The sequence below is a fragment of the Choloepus didactylus genome, chromosome 15 (genome assembly GCF_015220235.1).
Source record: "Choloepus didactylus isolate mChoDid1 chromosome 15, mChoDid1.pri, whole genome shotgun sequence".
NCBI classification, from domain to species: Eukaryota; Metazoa; Chordata; class Mammalia; order Pilosa; family Megalonychidae; genus Choloepus; species Choloepus didactylus.
Genome location: NC_051321.1, coordinates 20476701 through 20492976, shown reverse-complemented (window position 1 = coordinate 20492976; position 16276 = coordinate 20476701). Strand labels below are relative to the sequence as shown.

The window sequence follows — 16276 nt, the reverse complement described above, 5'->3', positions numbered from 1 at the left end:
GTGTTGTGCTACCATCACCACCATCTATCACCAAAACCCTTCCATCCCCCTCAAACAAAAACTCTACCAATTAAGCTTAACTCCCCATTCCCTACTCCCATTTGGCCCCTGGTATTCTGTGTTTCCGGCTCTATCAATGTTCTTATTCTAATTATTTTATTTCTGTGGGATCATATAATATTTATCCTTTTGTGTCAAGCTTATTTCACTCAACATGATATGTTCAAGGCTCTTCATGTTGTCGCACGTATCCGAGTATATACTATAGTGCTTTCTATATGGATTTGCCTTTCCTGAACATTGCTTATGAATGCAGTCATGTAATATGTGGCCTTTTGTGACTGACTGCTTTCACTTAGCAAAGGACCATTTGGATGGAATCTTGATGGCTTGGTTTCTGCAATGCAGTGTCCCTTTGCTTCCCTCCACTCTGCCTCACTACCCTATTTTCTAGAAGAAGCCAGCAGATAGAAACCCCCAAGGTGACCTGGCAAGTGTAAGTGAGATGACCCAGAATGAGTAGTAGAATGTGCGTGGGGTTAAAACTGGACCTGGAACCGAGGAATTCCTCCTTCTTAATACCCGGTGACTCCACTGGTGGCAAGGGTTAAATGCTCCAGGAGGACGCTGGGAAATGAGTGTTCCTGGGCCTCCACCTCCATGGGGATGTGCAGGGGACGCTTGAGTGTCTGTCTGTCTGATACCAGGACAGACGTGGAGATGCCGCACCGATTGCCTTGGTGCTACGGCCTCCAGGGGAGTTACAGGAAACTCTCCTTTTCTCTTCTTTATTTGCCCCCCCCTCACCCCCTCACCCCACTTCCCCCTTTTCTCCTCTAGTTCACACTCTGGAGGGAGGAATCTTTGACCGTGTCTGTTCCGGGCTGCAGCTGTAGGGAATGTTATCAGTGTTGGGACTGGGCATGGGACCAAACCCTGCTGGTGCCTGAACTGAAACTGAAGCTGAGCCCGACACGGCAGGGCGGGTTTCATGTGAGCTGGCTGCCGCTGAGTTCCTTGGCCTGCCCGCGGAGATCTGTCCTCGCCAGCCCGGCACGCTGGGGACCCTGGCAGCCAGGATGGCGCAGACACTATCAGACAGGTCATGTGGATGCAGATCCATGGAGGCCCTTCAGCCGCTCCCCGAACGTGGGGCTGCTTCTCCGTTGGGGGCTGGCTTGGGGCCACGTCGATGCTGGCGAGGCCCTGTCACTGCCCCCCGTATTCGGTCATGCTCTCCCAGATAATGGCTGCGCAGGCAAATTGCTGTTAATAAATGGGGGAAGTGCTTTTCAAATTATTCACTTGTATTTAAGCTACTTAAATAAAAAGCCAACACAAACATTGTTCATGCTTGGGAAACTGGTGATGGAACATGAGAAGTTTTATTTGTGGTGAGAGCGAGTGAATTGGTAGGGTGCTCATAGCTTGGTTCTCTCGCCTTGATCTCTCTAGTGATCAGTTGTTTCTTGCCTTCCTTTTGGGAAGAAAGGAAAGAAAAGAGGCAGTGGGATTCCCTGTATACCTCCCAGGAATGACATGAGGATTTGCACAGGGTCTGAGACCTTTTCTTTTGTCTTGGTGAAAATGTGAAGGCCATGGGTTTCTAAGGTTTCGAAATAATTTCAGGGTTAAGTGCTAAGTGATGAGCCTGGACTCTGAGCTCGAGTAGCCACATCATTCATATCCCTGGGGCGGGGTTGGTGGCAATAAGCTCATGTTTCCATAGGCGCACGCGCAATTGCATGGCTGGCAGCCATCCTGCTTTAGTCACCCACATGGGTCTCTGTTTTTCAGGCCAGAGTCTTTGTAGTCTAGAACTTGACAACAGGTAGAGTTCTCAGCCGCCTTCCCTGTTGAGTTCTACAGAGAAAGAACCATTTAGTTATCACCTCTTGCACCCCGAAAGCTGATGTTCTGATGATCACAAAAGTGTTTAGATTTACAGTGGTCACAGGAAATGCTGGACTCTTCCCTTTGGAGCTGTTCCCACTCCCCTTTTCCATCCCGCGAGCCTTCCTGACCTGCAGACCTTGGTGCGTGAGTCACTCGGCCAGACTGCTAGGCCCTGCCGCCGCCCACTGCCCATCCCTGTGACCCGGACAACTCCCGGCGGGAGTAGCTTGGACTGGACTCCAGAAAACAAACCACACCCCTGCAGCGACACGGTTTATGCAGCATTTCTCCACCCTGGGAGAGGCACCGGGGTCTCGCACTGGGCCTGGGGTTTGTGCACTCTGCATCCGGTGCTGCTGTTGACGCCGTGTTCTGTGCTGGTGAGCTGGCCTTGGCTGCTCAGCGGAGGGGTGCTTACCAAACCCGTGGTGGTTAGAGGGCGGTCTGCAGGCTGACTAATATGCCGAAGGTCGGCGAGGGCAGTGATGCTAGCACCTTTCTTCTAGACAAACATCATCTTGGGTCTCTTACTCAGCTGCGCTTTGTGCAGAACGTTCTGGATTGATGAGCTAAACTTGGGAGGCTTGTGTGGACATTCATATCATCACTATACGTTGGTGCATTTCTGATCTCTGTTGAGGATACCTGGGTGTTTCTCATTTTAGATTCTCTCGGTTTTGTTGCTGCTGCTGCTGCAGTGATTTGGGTACCTTTCCAAGGTGGTAGGGCCTGCGCCAGTCCATGCCGTAGGAAGATCCTCCTCCTTTGACTCTGTGGTTCTCAGCGAGGGGTGACTTTTCTCCTTGGGATACATTTGGCAATGTCTGGAGGCAGTTTTGATGATCACAGCCGAGCAGGGGCTGCTCCTGGCACCCGGAGGGCAGAGGCCAGGATGCTGATCATCCCACAAGGCCTAGGGTGCTCCCTCTGTGAAGACGGCCAGAACCTCAGCATTCCCAGGCTAAGTCCTACTTGACCCCATTGGTGGTTACTAACAGCCCTCCCACCCTTCTCTTGAAACTAACAAAGAAGAGATGAGGATACAGGAAAGGATATTTTTAAATGAATGACACCTCACTTTGTGAATTTATGTTTTAAGTTGTTAGTGTCATTTTTTGTTGTTGTTGTTTAAAATACCCCCCTCCCCTTTTGGTGAGGGGTACATTGCTAATTATTTGCTTAAAAAAATGTGTTCATGGCTTACCAGGATATTCTTTAGAAAGGTAGAAGAAATTATTAAAACTGCACAAACATGAGGATGTAAAAGCTAGTGGATTCTTAGGTTGCAAAAGGTCTGTAGTGCAGAGAATAGCCCTCTGTAAGCTGCATTTTGTTGCTATGGTCCAGCAATGGGCTTAGATCCCACCTGGTTAGTAGAAGAGATAATGGGAAGTCATTACATTTGCATTTTTCAAAATCCTGGTTTTCTACTTACCTAATAGTCCTTATTATTATTATTTTTTTCATTAGAGTCCTAAACCAAAATCATTTTGTTTTTCCCAGAATACAAATTTTTAGTTTTTATTTTTAAAGGTAAAGCTTCTGATTACCTTCTAGGATTCACATTTTACTTTCTGGATCCTGTTCTTAAAAGGAACTGTCTATGACAGTACATCATAAATTTGGTGGCTCCTCCATAACATGTCTGGGGAAGTAAATGAAAGGTGTAAATTAAGAAAAGCAAGTGTTTGTGGTTCCCACTTTAACCTTCTGTTATGCTAAATGGCTTTCTTGAAGAGGGCTGTCACTGCTCTTGAAAACTTGGGAAAATCTACAGCAGGCTGTGCCATTAGTTGCCTTTGGGAGCATGGGATGTTTGATGTGAAAATTATATGGACACATCTAATTGGGTGCATTTTCACCCTACCAGATATCAACAGAAGAGGTGACTGTCCCCCCTCCCGTTCTTTTTTAGCTAAATTGTTTAACCTGAATTTCATGCTATTAAGAATTGCATTTTAGTAATCCATGTGCCAATTTTCAATGTCTTATTTAGTAGCATTTCTCTATGACCCAACCATTAAATTTCTAGACATCCGGTTATTATTCCCTCCCTGCTTTGGGGGATGGTAAGGCCTATGATAGTCCTGCCCCCCTCATAATTTACACTCTTCCCCATGTCCTGCAGAAACCAAGCCCGCCAGAGGAAAGAGAAGGAAGCTCTCTAGACCCCTGCTTCCTGTAAAATGGGAATAATAATTCTTGTCCTGCCAGTGTCCCAGAGTTGTGTATAAGTTTCAAGTAAAATGTGCTTGGAATTCAAGTACAAAGAAGTTACACAGAGATAACACAGTCGCAGCTATGCCAATTTAGACTTCAGAGAAATTTTTTCATAGCTTTATTCACATACCATACAATTCACCCATTTAAAGTATAGGATTCAGTGATTTTTTTTAGTATATTCACAGAGTTGTGCAGCCATCACCACAGTCCATTATAGAACATTTTTATCACCCCCCAAAGAAACCCCATACCCATTAACAGTCATGCCCCATTTCCTTTGAACCCCTTTGGCCCAAGGCAACCACCAGTCTACTTTCTGTCTGTATGAATTTGCCTATTCTGGACATTTCCTGTAAATGGAATCATACGTTATCTGGCCTTTTGTGACTGGTTTCTTTCATGTAACATAAAGTTTCAAGGTTCATTCATGTTGTGCATGTATCAATACTTCATTCCTTTTTATGGCTGCATCTTTTTGCTTTGCTTTGTGTTTGATTCATTTGTTATGTTTTTGTTGTTGCTTTTACCTCTTCTAAAGTGTTAAGCCTAGGTTATGTTTACATTCTGGAGATATTTTGTCCCAATTTGCCATTCTGGCTCCTGTCCCAACTAGGTTGAAGCGATAGAAGGCAGTTTCTCTACTCAGGGTAGACCCAGAGATACTGTCTCAAAATTTGCCACTCCAGCTCCTGCCCTGACCAGGTTGATGCGATGTAAGCAGTTTCTCTACTTGGGGTAGACCTAGCCTTGCACGGCTGCTTTGTAATCACTGCCCAGCAAGCTGTTTTTGGCATTAGGAGCAACTTTTCAAGGCAGACCTGATTTTTTTTTTTTTTTTTTTGGCTGCATATGATAGAGAGATCAAATTGATTTCCAAAGCAGAGAACCCTCAACAATTTTTAAGAGAACCGAGATCCCTCTAAATATGGGAATGTGGGAGTTGTTAGCTGGGCTCTACCTTTAGGCAGATGGGCTTATCCATTTGCTCATGGGAAGAAATGAGAACAAGAGGAGTGGACCTTCCAGCTCCAGTTCACGTGTACCATCTCTGATGCTTTCTGTATATACAGACATCACACACGCACACAATTTAGAGATTCCCCCCCTCCAAGTCCCCTTTAATCTGATATTTACTAGAAAAGATATAAATGGTTGGGTAGAAGGAGGTATAGTCAAAGGCTTGGGTAGCACCTGGGATGATTTGTCACAGACTCCACACCACTAAACTTGACTCCAGGTTTGACTTTTCAAGCTGAGAAACCTCAAATACTATATGGTACTGATCCAGGCTTTTAAAAATTCCCCTTTATTTGAGCAAAAGCCAGTGTGGTCACCCTAGGCACGTCATTGATAATTGTGGGGTTGTTCTGAGTAGCCTGATTGTCATTAATGTGCTATACAGGGACAACTCGTTGGTGTCGAGGGCCATTTTGGAACCAGGGATGTTGGTTCATGAAGCTATTGAGCCATTCCCCAAATTCTCATGTGCTACATTCCCATTCTGAACGAGAGGGTGTCAAGGTTGGTCCTGCCTGTTGGAGTCCATTGCTTTTGAATATTTATATCCTTCCAATGTGATTCCTACTTTCATAAAATCTGGAGAGATTTCTTTTGAAAGCCATTTCAATTTAGTAAGTGTTCATGCAATTGGTTTGGTGTCTATAGTGCAGCTCAACGTAAATGATTTGTTTTCATGAACACCTGAGAACATTTAAATAACGGTCTCATAAATTAGCCCTTCTTTGCACCATTATTCAGTTCTTGCACCATGAAGACCCTCTGGAGTTTGATGTTGTCAGGAAACATATTAGCAGAAAATAGTATGTTATTATCTAATGTTGATAATTGGTTAGTAGAAATGAGAAAAGAGGACATGTAATTGGGACTCCTGTGGCTAACAAGATGTGAATTAAGAGAACATTTCCAGGAGATATTCCAGGGCTGTTTTAGAAACCTGTTATTTGCATTTTAAACATTTAACCCTTATTGATAGGGGAGGAGGATGTTTTTTATCAATGCAGCTTTATTTGTCACAGCAAAGCAAGCTAAGTTTCCCTAGGGGTGATTAAATCCCCAGACACACCCTGCCCCCTGTGCTGTCTTTATAACCTCTGTCCCATTTTAGGCTGCTCACCACCTTTTTGTAGGAGATAGGGTAAGTCCAAATCAGCCCCTGCCTCTTATCCCCTCAATTCTGCTCAGTGCTGCACATGGGGTGCACAGGGGCAAAAATGAACCAACCTTCCTTCCCGAAGGTGTGGCTGGGAAGGTACTTCTCTTTAGCAAGAAGCTCCTTAAAAGACCAGCATAATGTTACCTTATTAGCTCGATTCACAAAGCTTTCTGCAGCCTGTGGTTCTTGAACCAGAGCTACTGCAGGAAGTTCTCCCACAGCAGTCATTGCAGGGTAAGGTCAATGGACTTATATTTTATGCTTGAACATGTGAATCAGTTCCTATTCTCTCAGAGTAGTTGATGAGCACGCGTCTTCATGAACTCACAGGCCATTCGCTTGTCTGGAGAGATTACACTGTTAAGGACAGCGGCTCTCAGTTCCATTTGCAAATAATGGATGTGGAAGTCACTGGGAGAAGCTTTACCTTGCACCTGCTGAGGTCACATGAGAACCTCATCACTGTCATGGGAAGCAGTGTGGAGAGATGTGGGAGCACCCAGAGAGTGTATGCATGTCCAAGGAATTAGGCTTGCCTTAGAAAGGACTTCATTTAATTTCCAGACATGTGTGTTAGAACTCATTTTTTTTCCCTCATGCTTTGGCTAATGTCACAAGTCTGGATAATGTTAAGGTTAGCCACTTCACCTTATTACCTTTCATCCCCATAAAGCCTTGACCTTCCCTTATAGAGCTAATTTAGTGTTGATGTTAGTTTTTTTTTTTTAAAGCATCTTCTTTATTCAAAATTACCCAAATAACTCTTCAATTTATTTTTTACTCTATCTCCAATTCTTTTAAAAAAATTTTGTACCTATTTTTCCATAGTCACTTATGATTACGTAATAAAAAAGTGTGTTTTATTTGGAACTTCTTTATGTTTGATAGACAGTATTTTTTTCCATAGAAAACAACATGAATTGGCATTCACAGTTTTCTTTTAACCAGTAAGCACCTTTTGAAATGAAGCTGCAAATTAGCATGCATGATGTCTTTCCCTTAAAATTAGTTTTCCTTTGCTATGTAGAGCTTTTATGCTAAGAAGTATTTACTGTGCATGGATAGCTTTTTCTCCTTTAATGTGACTTCCTACAGTAAATAGACCCATTTATTATATAATGACTTCATCCAGAAACTCAGGCACATCGCACCTGTATGTAGAGGGATTTGAGGAGCTAAGGAAACCCACTCCTCTGCCTTGTCCTAGCCCCGCAGGATGCTAGCTTGGTGGAGGTGGGCAGAAACCTTAGAGGCCATCCATCCACCAGCATCCTCATGTGCAGACGAGAAACTGAGGCCCAAACACACTGGGGCACACAGCTAGTTAGTGGGGGGTGGCAGCGGCCCTGGGCCCCATGCCTGATTTATGCTGAAGTAGAGGCGAGGCGAACAGTGTGTTCCTTCAGAGCCAGGGCAGATCCACCTTTGGTGATACCCACCTCCCTTTACACATGCACACACACACCTTGCACACTCACACCTTGTCTCTTGCACACACGCACGGTTTTGAAAAATAATAATGAGAAACTGTATACATTTGCTACAATGGTGATGGTCTCCTGGTTTGGGGAAGAACTGGGATTGTTTTTAATGATAAAAACAGTAGCTTGTCTGGAGCCCTGATTAGACGGATTCTTTGCATCTGTGTTAAGTTTTGACAGCATATTTTAAATGTAATTAGTTCCCATCAAAGTTACGTCACCTTCAGAGGTGAGAATCATCAGTGGAGCTTAAAGCTAGATCAGCATGGCCTGGAAAAAGCCCTCACCTCTATCTCTAGGGTTATATAGGTGCCAGGGGCATTTTTTGTTTTTTGATTGTTTTTTTGGTATCCTTGTTTGTACACACATGCATGTATTTTTGAGTGAATGATAAAGAGATAGAAGGATTTTACTTTCTCACTAGATTTCTAAGACACGGTCCATTTTACAGTTTTGATTTATTTCAGAGACCTCAAATAATTTTCTTCCTCTTGCTGTCAGGGAGAAATCCCTTCCAGAAAAAACACATTCTGAACTTTTTTGAGATGAATTAAAGCTTTTGCCTTTGTCTTCCTTCCGAAGGGGCAGATTCAGAGGTTATCCATAGCTAATAGCTGTTGGCCAATTTTAAATTTGAATCACATTATTTGATACAAAAATCTTTCTCTGGAGGCATAGGAGGGCTGCTTTTTTTTTAAATATACTTTTCAGCTCCTTCTATATTTTTTTCTTTTTTGTTTATTTTCCCTGGAAGGACAATTTGTACTTTCTAGCTCATTTGTTTCTATTTGATTGTATTAACTTTTGAATATTGCCCAGGTACCTGGTGAAGGAGGCTGTAACCTCATAAAGAAACAGAATAGTGGGTTCCCTGTGGGTGGGGCATCTTACTTCTTGGTTCTTGACCCATGTGGCTGTGCCCAGAACTGGCCAACACCTGTGTCACAGATGCAGAGCCACCAGTGAAAATCACACCCACAGCCCCTTTCTGCCTGCCCTCTCTGTTGACATTCTACGGCCTCATCATTTCCCCAGTGAAACGTGCCTCTTGAAATCCTCTCTGGGGCAGGCAACCTTGTCACAACTAGACAGTGTGACTAGAGAAAACTGGGAGGCAGATGTTATCACTAAGCATATGTGGCCCCTACTTTTGGGATCTGGTGTGCTCATGGTGACCACATTTTAAAGTCGGGCACTGTGGCTTCAATGGGGGCACTACATGAGAAGGAGGGGTCCTCATAGCAGTTCTGGCAGGTGCCTGCTTGCTGAAGTGGGGCCAACCCTTTCCCAGAGACGGTGCCACGAGCTCTGTTTATTCTTATTTCAAAAAATGCCAAATGCCCACTCCAGTACATTGCCTTGTAATAACCCCCTTGCCACATCAGAAGCCTGAAATTCGTGAAGCCTTCATTTTTCTTTTCCTGGAGTATCTCCAGCTTTTTTCTACATTATCACTTGATTCATGGCTGGGCAGTCACTGCGGTTGGTCTGACTATGGGGACTAGACTGAGCCCGACAGAGTTTCTCCTCAAACCATGAGCAAAATGAGCTTATTGACCCACAACTGGGAAGTCCAGAGGCAGCAGGCAGCAGGCATGGCTGGATCCAGGGGCCCATATACCAGCTCTTGGCTCTGTTTTCCTCCAGACTGGCTTCATTGCATAGAGGTAGGTTCAAGTCCAGGGAGAGCTTATCTTCTCCCACAAGTCTGTGATCTCTTTTCTGACCCAGTGTCTGTAGAAAGGCATTGCAGTGCTGAGAGGACCTGGACTGGGAAACTTATCCACCCCTGGAGCTGGAATGGGGTCCTTTCCACTTGAACCACATGAATTAAGAGGTTCAGGGCACCATTACCGGAAAAAGCATGAATGGATGCTGAGCAGAAAAATCAGCACATGCTCACTTCCTAATCTTTAGGATCCATCAAAGAGTTTTGTGCCTGTTAGGAGAGACCCAGCCATGGTTCTTCACATAGTACAAAATGATTCTGTATTTAGGCATATGTTTCAATTTATTTATAAGACATCTTCTCCTCCCTCAGATTTCAGGTGGCTTACAAACTGTGTATTATGCAAGAAAGGTTGGAAATGAATAGGTAAGAAAATTAAAATAAAGTGAAAATCAGAGTAGGCCCATAAAATAAGAAGTGAATAAAGCAAATCCCACAAATTCAAAGCTGGTAGGTAGCTCCTAGAGGGTTGGTAGGAGTGGCCTAGAAATTTGACTCTGAGCTTCCCAGCCATGGAAGAGTATCTAGATCTATCTAGAGGGGGTATGTGGGTATGTGTGTGTTTATGTGAGTAACATTCTTCATAAGCCACAATCCCCTGCAGGAGCACAGGCCTCGAAGAAATATCTGTGGGAAGATAATAAAGATGATATGGTCTCTGGTAACCTTAGATGCATTTCTTTTCCAAACTCTTTCGTTTGGGCACTTGCCCTTGGGAAGTGTGCCTCTTTGCTGTCAGCGTTGTGTTAGAAAACAAAGGAAGCAAGCAGACAAGGATTAAACCCCCATATTTCTGGGTTCCTTCCAGAAACAATTGGAGGCTAACCATTCACCTTTGGTGGGGACACTGAGGTGAGTCACTACCATGACAAGGCAAAACGGGATCACTGTCCTTTTAAAGTTGGACTAATCTCTCCAATGGATTCATGCTTGCCTAATGACTCACGTTCCTGTTTACAAATGATCAATGTAGAGAAAAGCAGGGAGAGTGTCTGCTTCCCAGATGGAGCCCAGAGACTTCCAGGGTTGGGGAACTAGTACTTCCACTGTCACCCAGCTGCCTTCCTGGGGTTAGAGCTCTGGGCTTCAGTCAGGGTGGCTTTCAGCACCCAGACATGGGGTCAGCTGCAGCCAGCATGGGCAGTGGACTGGCACCAGTTTTTGGGCAGCAAGGCCTCCTCTCATTGTGGGAGATCACTTTGCATTTGGATGGTTTTAATACACTAGGATAAACTTGTGGCCCATAGGAAGATCAGGTACTATAGTAACTGTCAAATCATTCTTGAAATGTGACTGCCATTTTATAGATTTGTCCTGTGTTTTCATTGATTTTCTATCTTCCCTTCTTCTAATCTTCCAATACCCACTAGGCTCAAGCTGATAGTGAATATCAGGACATAAGATATTGGGTGATGGGGTCAATCTCATATTCTTAATGCTAAATTCTATTATTCAAGCTTAAGATGGGTGAAAATATCATTCATGGAATTTTCTTTCCTATAAATTTTTAAAAAGCTAGAGCATAGAGGGTATACACCCTTTATGGTGAACATGAAGAGTACATTCTTTTTCTATTCTTAAGACAATTAGAAGTCATATTTCTTAGCTGTGACATAGCCCTTCTCTGACCCCCAGATCGCTCTTTACACCCCTAAATTCTCTACCCAGTTTGTGGAGCCTTAGTAAACATCTGAGCAGCAAATGAGTCTACACAGCAGCCACCTGCATGGTTGACTGAGACCTGGTCTGTATCCCCCCTTTGCCATTTAGTAGCTGTGTGACCTTGGGCATGCTCCTTAACTTCTCTGAGTCAGTTTCCTCCTCTGTGAAAAGGGTGTGACAGTCTGTACCTACCTCACAGGGTGGTTGTGAGGATTAGTGGGATAACATGCACACTCCTGTCCAGGGCCTCAGATGGAGCGGGCAGCTGGGTAACTGTAGCTGCTCCCGTAGTGGTAGGGATCCAGTCTGGTAGAAGTTCAGTTCATCACCTGCTCCTTGTGAATGGTTCAGGGATGTAAGTGTAGTTGCTTCTCTCAAAAATGAGTGTAGTCTGGCAGGAGAGAAGGTGTTAAGGCAGATCCCCTAACAGGTCTAGTATTAGGTAGAACCATATGGAATTGTGTTTTGGTAGGGCAGAAATATCAGCAGTTTCATATGGTTGAAGCTAATAGAAGATTCAGTAAGGTAAGTTGAGAGAAAAAGAGAGCTAGGTATAGAGAGGGAGAGGAAGAGAGTGCTCTCAGGGGGCTCAGAGGAAGGAGCGATCACATTCATTGGCGGGCGATGGGTAGGGGTGGAAGCAACACAACAGAAACGCAATCAGGAGCGGCTGCATGGAGGAGGAGGTTCTGTTTGAGATGACACTAGAGGGGATCTCAAGCTGGAAGGCAGGGAGGTGGAAGAGTTCTGGGTTTGTATTGGGAACCATCATCCTCCTCATTTGGGGCTCGTGGAGGAAAAGTGTGCGTTAAGGTAGAAGGTCAGGCTGGGGGGTCATGTATGCCTTGGGGACCGTGTCCCCCTCCCTCCCACGCCTCACTGTGTTCCCCTTTCTTCCTGGCAGCAGTGCCCCCTCCCTTGCTGCACTCAGGGACATGACTGTCAGCACTTCTGCCCCCCCTCAGACTTCACTGTCAGCACTCAAGTCTTCAGGGACATGAAAAGGAGCCACTCCTTACAAAAGGTTGGGGAGCCCTGGTGTTTGGAGGTAGGTCTCGGAGCAGAACGACGGTATGAGATGAGCTAGTTCTGAAATGAAACCACCCATCCAAAGTTTACCTGGGGTTGGGGCAGGGCCCATCTGCCGTGCACCCCAATCCTGCTGGGTCACACGTAGTACCGGGTGCCATGATGTCTGGGTGTACTGACCGCTGATAGGGCTATCACATCCATAAAAACGCCAGTTTCCAAGGACGGGGCGGAGGGTGGTGCTCCCTGGCTCCCAGCCAAGGCCGGGTGATCCGGTACCGTGTGGCTTCCGGGAGAGAGAAGAGCAGCACACGCTCCCGTTAAACTTGACCCCCAGGAATGGTTTCCCGGGACTCTTCACTGCCCCCATTGGAAGAGAAGTGATAACTTAAACTTTGCTTCTGCCTCTGGTAACTTAGGACTTAATAGATTTCCTTTTAAAATTCAGGGTGCTGAGAATCTCAGCCCCCTGCCATGATAGCTACCCGGGGCTGTGGCAGACGGCTTCCCCCCGCAGTCGTTGCTCTCCAAGGACAGGAAGCATTGTTAATTTCCTTTAAATAATCCAATAGACTGTCAATACCTCACACTGCTCAGTGCTCGGGAGTGACAGCTCTCTTCAAATCAGTAGTTCCGAAGAATAAAGAACATTTAGAACATACTTTTATCTTCAGAAAAGCAAAAGTCAATGCAGATAAAAAATTTTCAAGTAACTCTTAGACATAAACAGCAAATGATTTAGAACTAGTGGTAGCTTTTTTTTTTTTTTTAAGAAAAATGACTTTAGAGGCTAATTAGTAAAACCTGTGTCTTTTAAAAACCTTTATTGTGTACCTAATATATGCTAGGCGCTGCGCTATTTGCTAGGGCTATAGGGACAGAAAGCATCATTCTTTTAACAGGTGGAGATGTATTTACAAAGTGTGTGTTGCCTTTAGAGAGAGAAAAGAGTGGAATGAATCATCTCTTAAATGGCCATTCAAGAGAATCTGAGATGTAGAAAAACATATAAAAGAAAATGTAAATACCCAAACCTTTATCCATCTATTAGTAGTTTTTTAAAATTCGATACATTTCTTCCTAGCCATTTGTGTGCATAAACTTTAAACATGTTTTTAAAAAATGGTATTGTGCCTCACACAGTTTGCATTTTGTCACTTGATATAATGTCAAGGACCCTTTTCTATGTCCTAATTCTGGTTAGGAACCTCATGTACTGGTTGGTGTCTTATGGAAATCCTCTGGTTGAACCATCCCCTTTCATCCAGATGTAAATAAAACTGAGAATGTTTCTGGGGCCTTTTGAGTTTCCTTCTCCTGCTGGCCTAGGATGCTGCCTGTACCTGGATTACCTGGCAGGTGTGCGTATGACAGCAAGGAGACGTCCCCAGCCCCCACCTTCTGTGCAGTAGCCATGGCCTGATGGGAGCTTTTTCTCTGCAGCCCTTCCTGGTAGAGCTTTTAATAAGCTTAGCTGTTTATTCTGTCAATGCTAAGCCCGTTCTGAACGTAGCCATTCTTCCACAAGAACCTGCCAGAGGGAAACTCACTGATCTTTGTTGGAGTTACGAGGTAGATAAAGGAGAACCAGACACCCATTTGGTATATGAGGAAAATTAAGCAGAAAGACTGAATTTTCTTTCTTATAACTTAAGACCCAGAGGAGGTGACTAAATCACTGCTCTTGTTTCTCAGCCCTTCCTCCAGTCAGGGAACATCTACTGCAAAAGTGCCCATTTGTCACATCTCTGGGAGTGGTTCTAAATTCATAAATTGTGAATAGAACAGACACAGAGATCTCACTTGTGGGAACTTGGGCAAGTTACTAAACTGCCCCGTGCCTCAGTTTCCCATCAGTGAAAGAGGATCCCCTGTGGACTCTTTTGAGCATCACATGAGATAATGTTTGTGAAGCCAGGTGCTGTATGAGGGGAGGAGGTGTCCTCGGTCCAGCGCAAGCGCCAAGGAGGACTCTTGGCAAAGCACCCTGATTCATAGCGTGTCAGCAGGTTAGAACGTTTGCTGCTGTGGTAGCTCAGTTATGCAGCACCTTTCCATATAAGTTTTCATGTAATGCTCGGACTATTTACTGCTTCAGGAATTGGGGCAGTGTAGGGGACTCATGATCCACAGCATAGGTGTGCTAGAGATGGCTCTGGTCATCGTGGTGGAAACCCCTCTGCGATGCAGTTCCCTTATCTGTAGAGAGAGGATGGCAGTGGAATACCTTCCCAGCCCTCTTCACTGTTTTAAGAGGATCCCTTGAAGTGCCAAAGAGTGATAGCCAACATAGTGCTTCCTTCCATCCAGGCACTGTTGTAAGCAATTTACATAAATTAACTTTTTAAAACCTTACAACCACCCTAAGGGGGAGGTGCTGTGATTTTCTTCGGTTTACGAATAAAATACCTGAGGCACAGGGAAGTTAAGCAACTTTCCTTGGCTCACACAGCTAAGTGGCGGAGCTATAAGGTTACTGTTATTGAAAGGCTGTGTTTTGTAATAGCCCATGGTTCAGAGCCTTCTACCCCAATCACTTCCCACTTGCTAACAGAGAATGCGTTTGATCCTTTTGAACACTTAGCTTTCTCAGGAGGTGGGAGGAAACTTCTGATTCAGGACATCACAAGACCAATTTTACTCTACTAGCATCACATTCAGGATGCCCTCCACCCATCCATATTTAACTTCCATTGACCCTTTTCTTGCTCTCCTTGCAATTCAGCTTCCTTCTAACCCTTTGGTCTCTGCTTGCAGGAATTAAGGTTGGTAGACCAGTTGAGTAAATATGACTAAGAAAGTCAATACCCACCAGGGCAGAGATGAGTCACTTCTTTCTAGTTAGCTATTCAGGTGCATTTTAAAGCTTACCGCACAGCCATTACATTGGGGCTATTAACATGTTTGATAGTGACAATAATAGGGTGTGACCCATGGCATAAACCCATTCAGATAAGGATGAACTTTTTCCTATAATTGCTTAGTCAATACCATTTTCAGGGAAATACCAGCAGACAGACTTTTTTGAAGTTCCTTGTTCCAACCCTTCCCTTATTCCTTGTTTCCTTCCTCTTCAGAATTTCTACAGACTTATCCTGATCAGTGGCTGGAAACTAACAAGTCGGGGCCCTCTGTCCTTTCTGATTTTTTGCTATTGTTAAGTTTGTTTTTAGACTTTTGCAGCTCATTTTCATTAAGGACGTGTGACTGTCTGTCTTCGGGAGGAGGCAAGTTATCGAAGTTACTTGCTCATTAACCTCACAACATATAAATTTAAGGGAAAAAAGAGACTTCTGCTAAATTTGCAAAGCTAGATACATAGATGGGGTGTTAACCATTTTGGTGAGAGGAAATGAAACTTTTCTTAAGTTAATTAGACCACATCCTATAAATCTGTGGCTTATTTATATGTCTGATTCTAAAATGTATGGCATCATAGCCAGAGTTTTATTTTTGCTTGTTAGTCATTTGAAATAAATACAGATATTACTTCATTTCCTGGGTACTTTATTTTTTAGTACAGGTCATGTATGGAAAATCTGGATTTATAAAACAAAGTGCATTAGAGAATTATTTGCTTTATAAAGCATGACATTATAACTTTGGATTAGCAAGCATCTTGTTAAACTGAAATTTTTAATTAGTTTCCACCACTCCCAGTTAGTAAAGTGATAAGCAGGGAAAGAAAACACTAAAAATGGCAAAGTTAATATTTTGACAGATATCCTTCTACTCTTTTAAGAATGCATTTTAATCATAGATGAACCCACATTGTAGATGCATTTGTTTCCTGCTTATTGTACGCCTTTTGATAATAGAAACACTTTCCTGTGCCGTTAAGACTCTTCATAAAACTTCTAATGGTTGTCCATTCTAAAAGTGAGCATCCAATAAGGTGCTTAGCCATTGCCCCGATGCCCAAAGTTTTGCTGTTACAGGACAGTTACATCTCATGCGGGAGTGGGTGTAAGTTGGGAACTGTGAAGACAAAACGAGTCCGGGATATTTCGTGATGTCCTCCTGATGTATGTGACCCATGGCTTGGCTTGTACAGTCCTGGATAGTTAAGTGCACACAGACCGG

At 44.1% G+C, this 16276-nt stretch overlaps 1 protein-coding gene across 41 annotated transcripts in view; it reads left to right on the top strand.

Annotated features, from left to right (window-relative positions):
* TCF7L2 (transcription factor 7 like 2) overlaps positions 1–16276 on the top strand; it is a 188387-nt gene that overhangs the window by 105277 nt on the left and 66834 nt on the right. For 12 of the 41 annotated variants that reach the window (XM_037803711.1, XM_037803709.1, XM_037803706.1 and 9 more), the window contains one exon: positions 12069–12212. The exons of 25 other annotated variants lie outside the window; for them this stretch is intronic. In XM_037803711.1, coding sequence (XP_037659639.1) covers positions 12069–12212 — 144 coding nt within the window. The remainder of the gene's footprint in view (positions 1–12068; positions 12213–16276) is intronic. 4 more of the 41 variants (XM_037803710.1, XM_037803703.1, XM_037803732.1 and 1 more) reach the window with 1 other exon arrangement.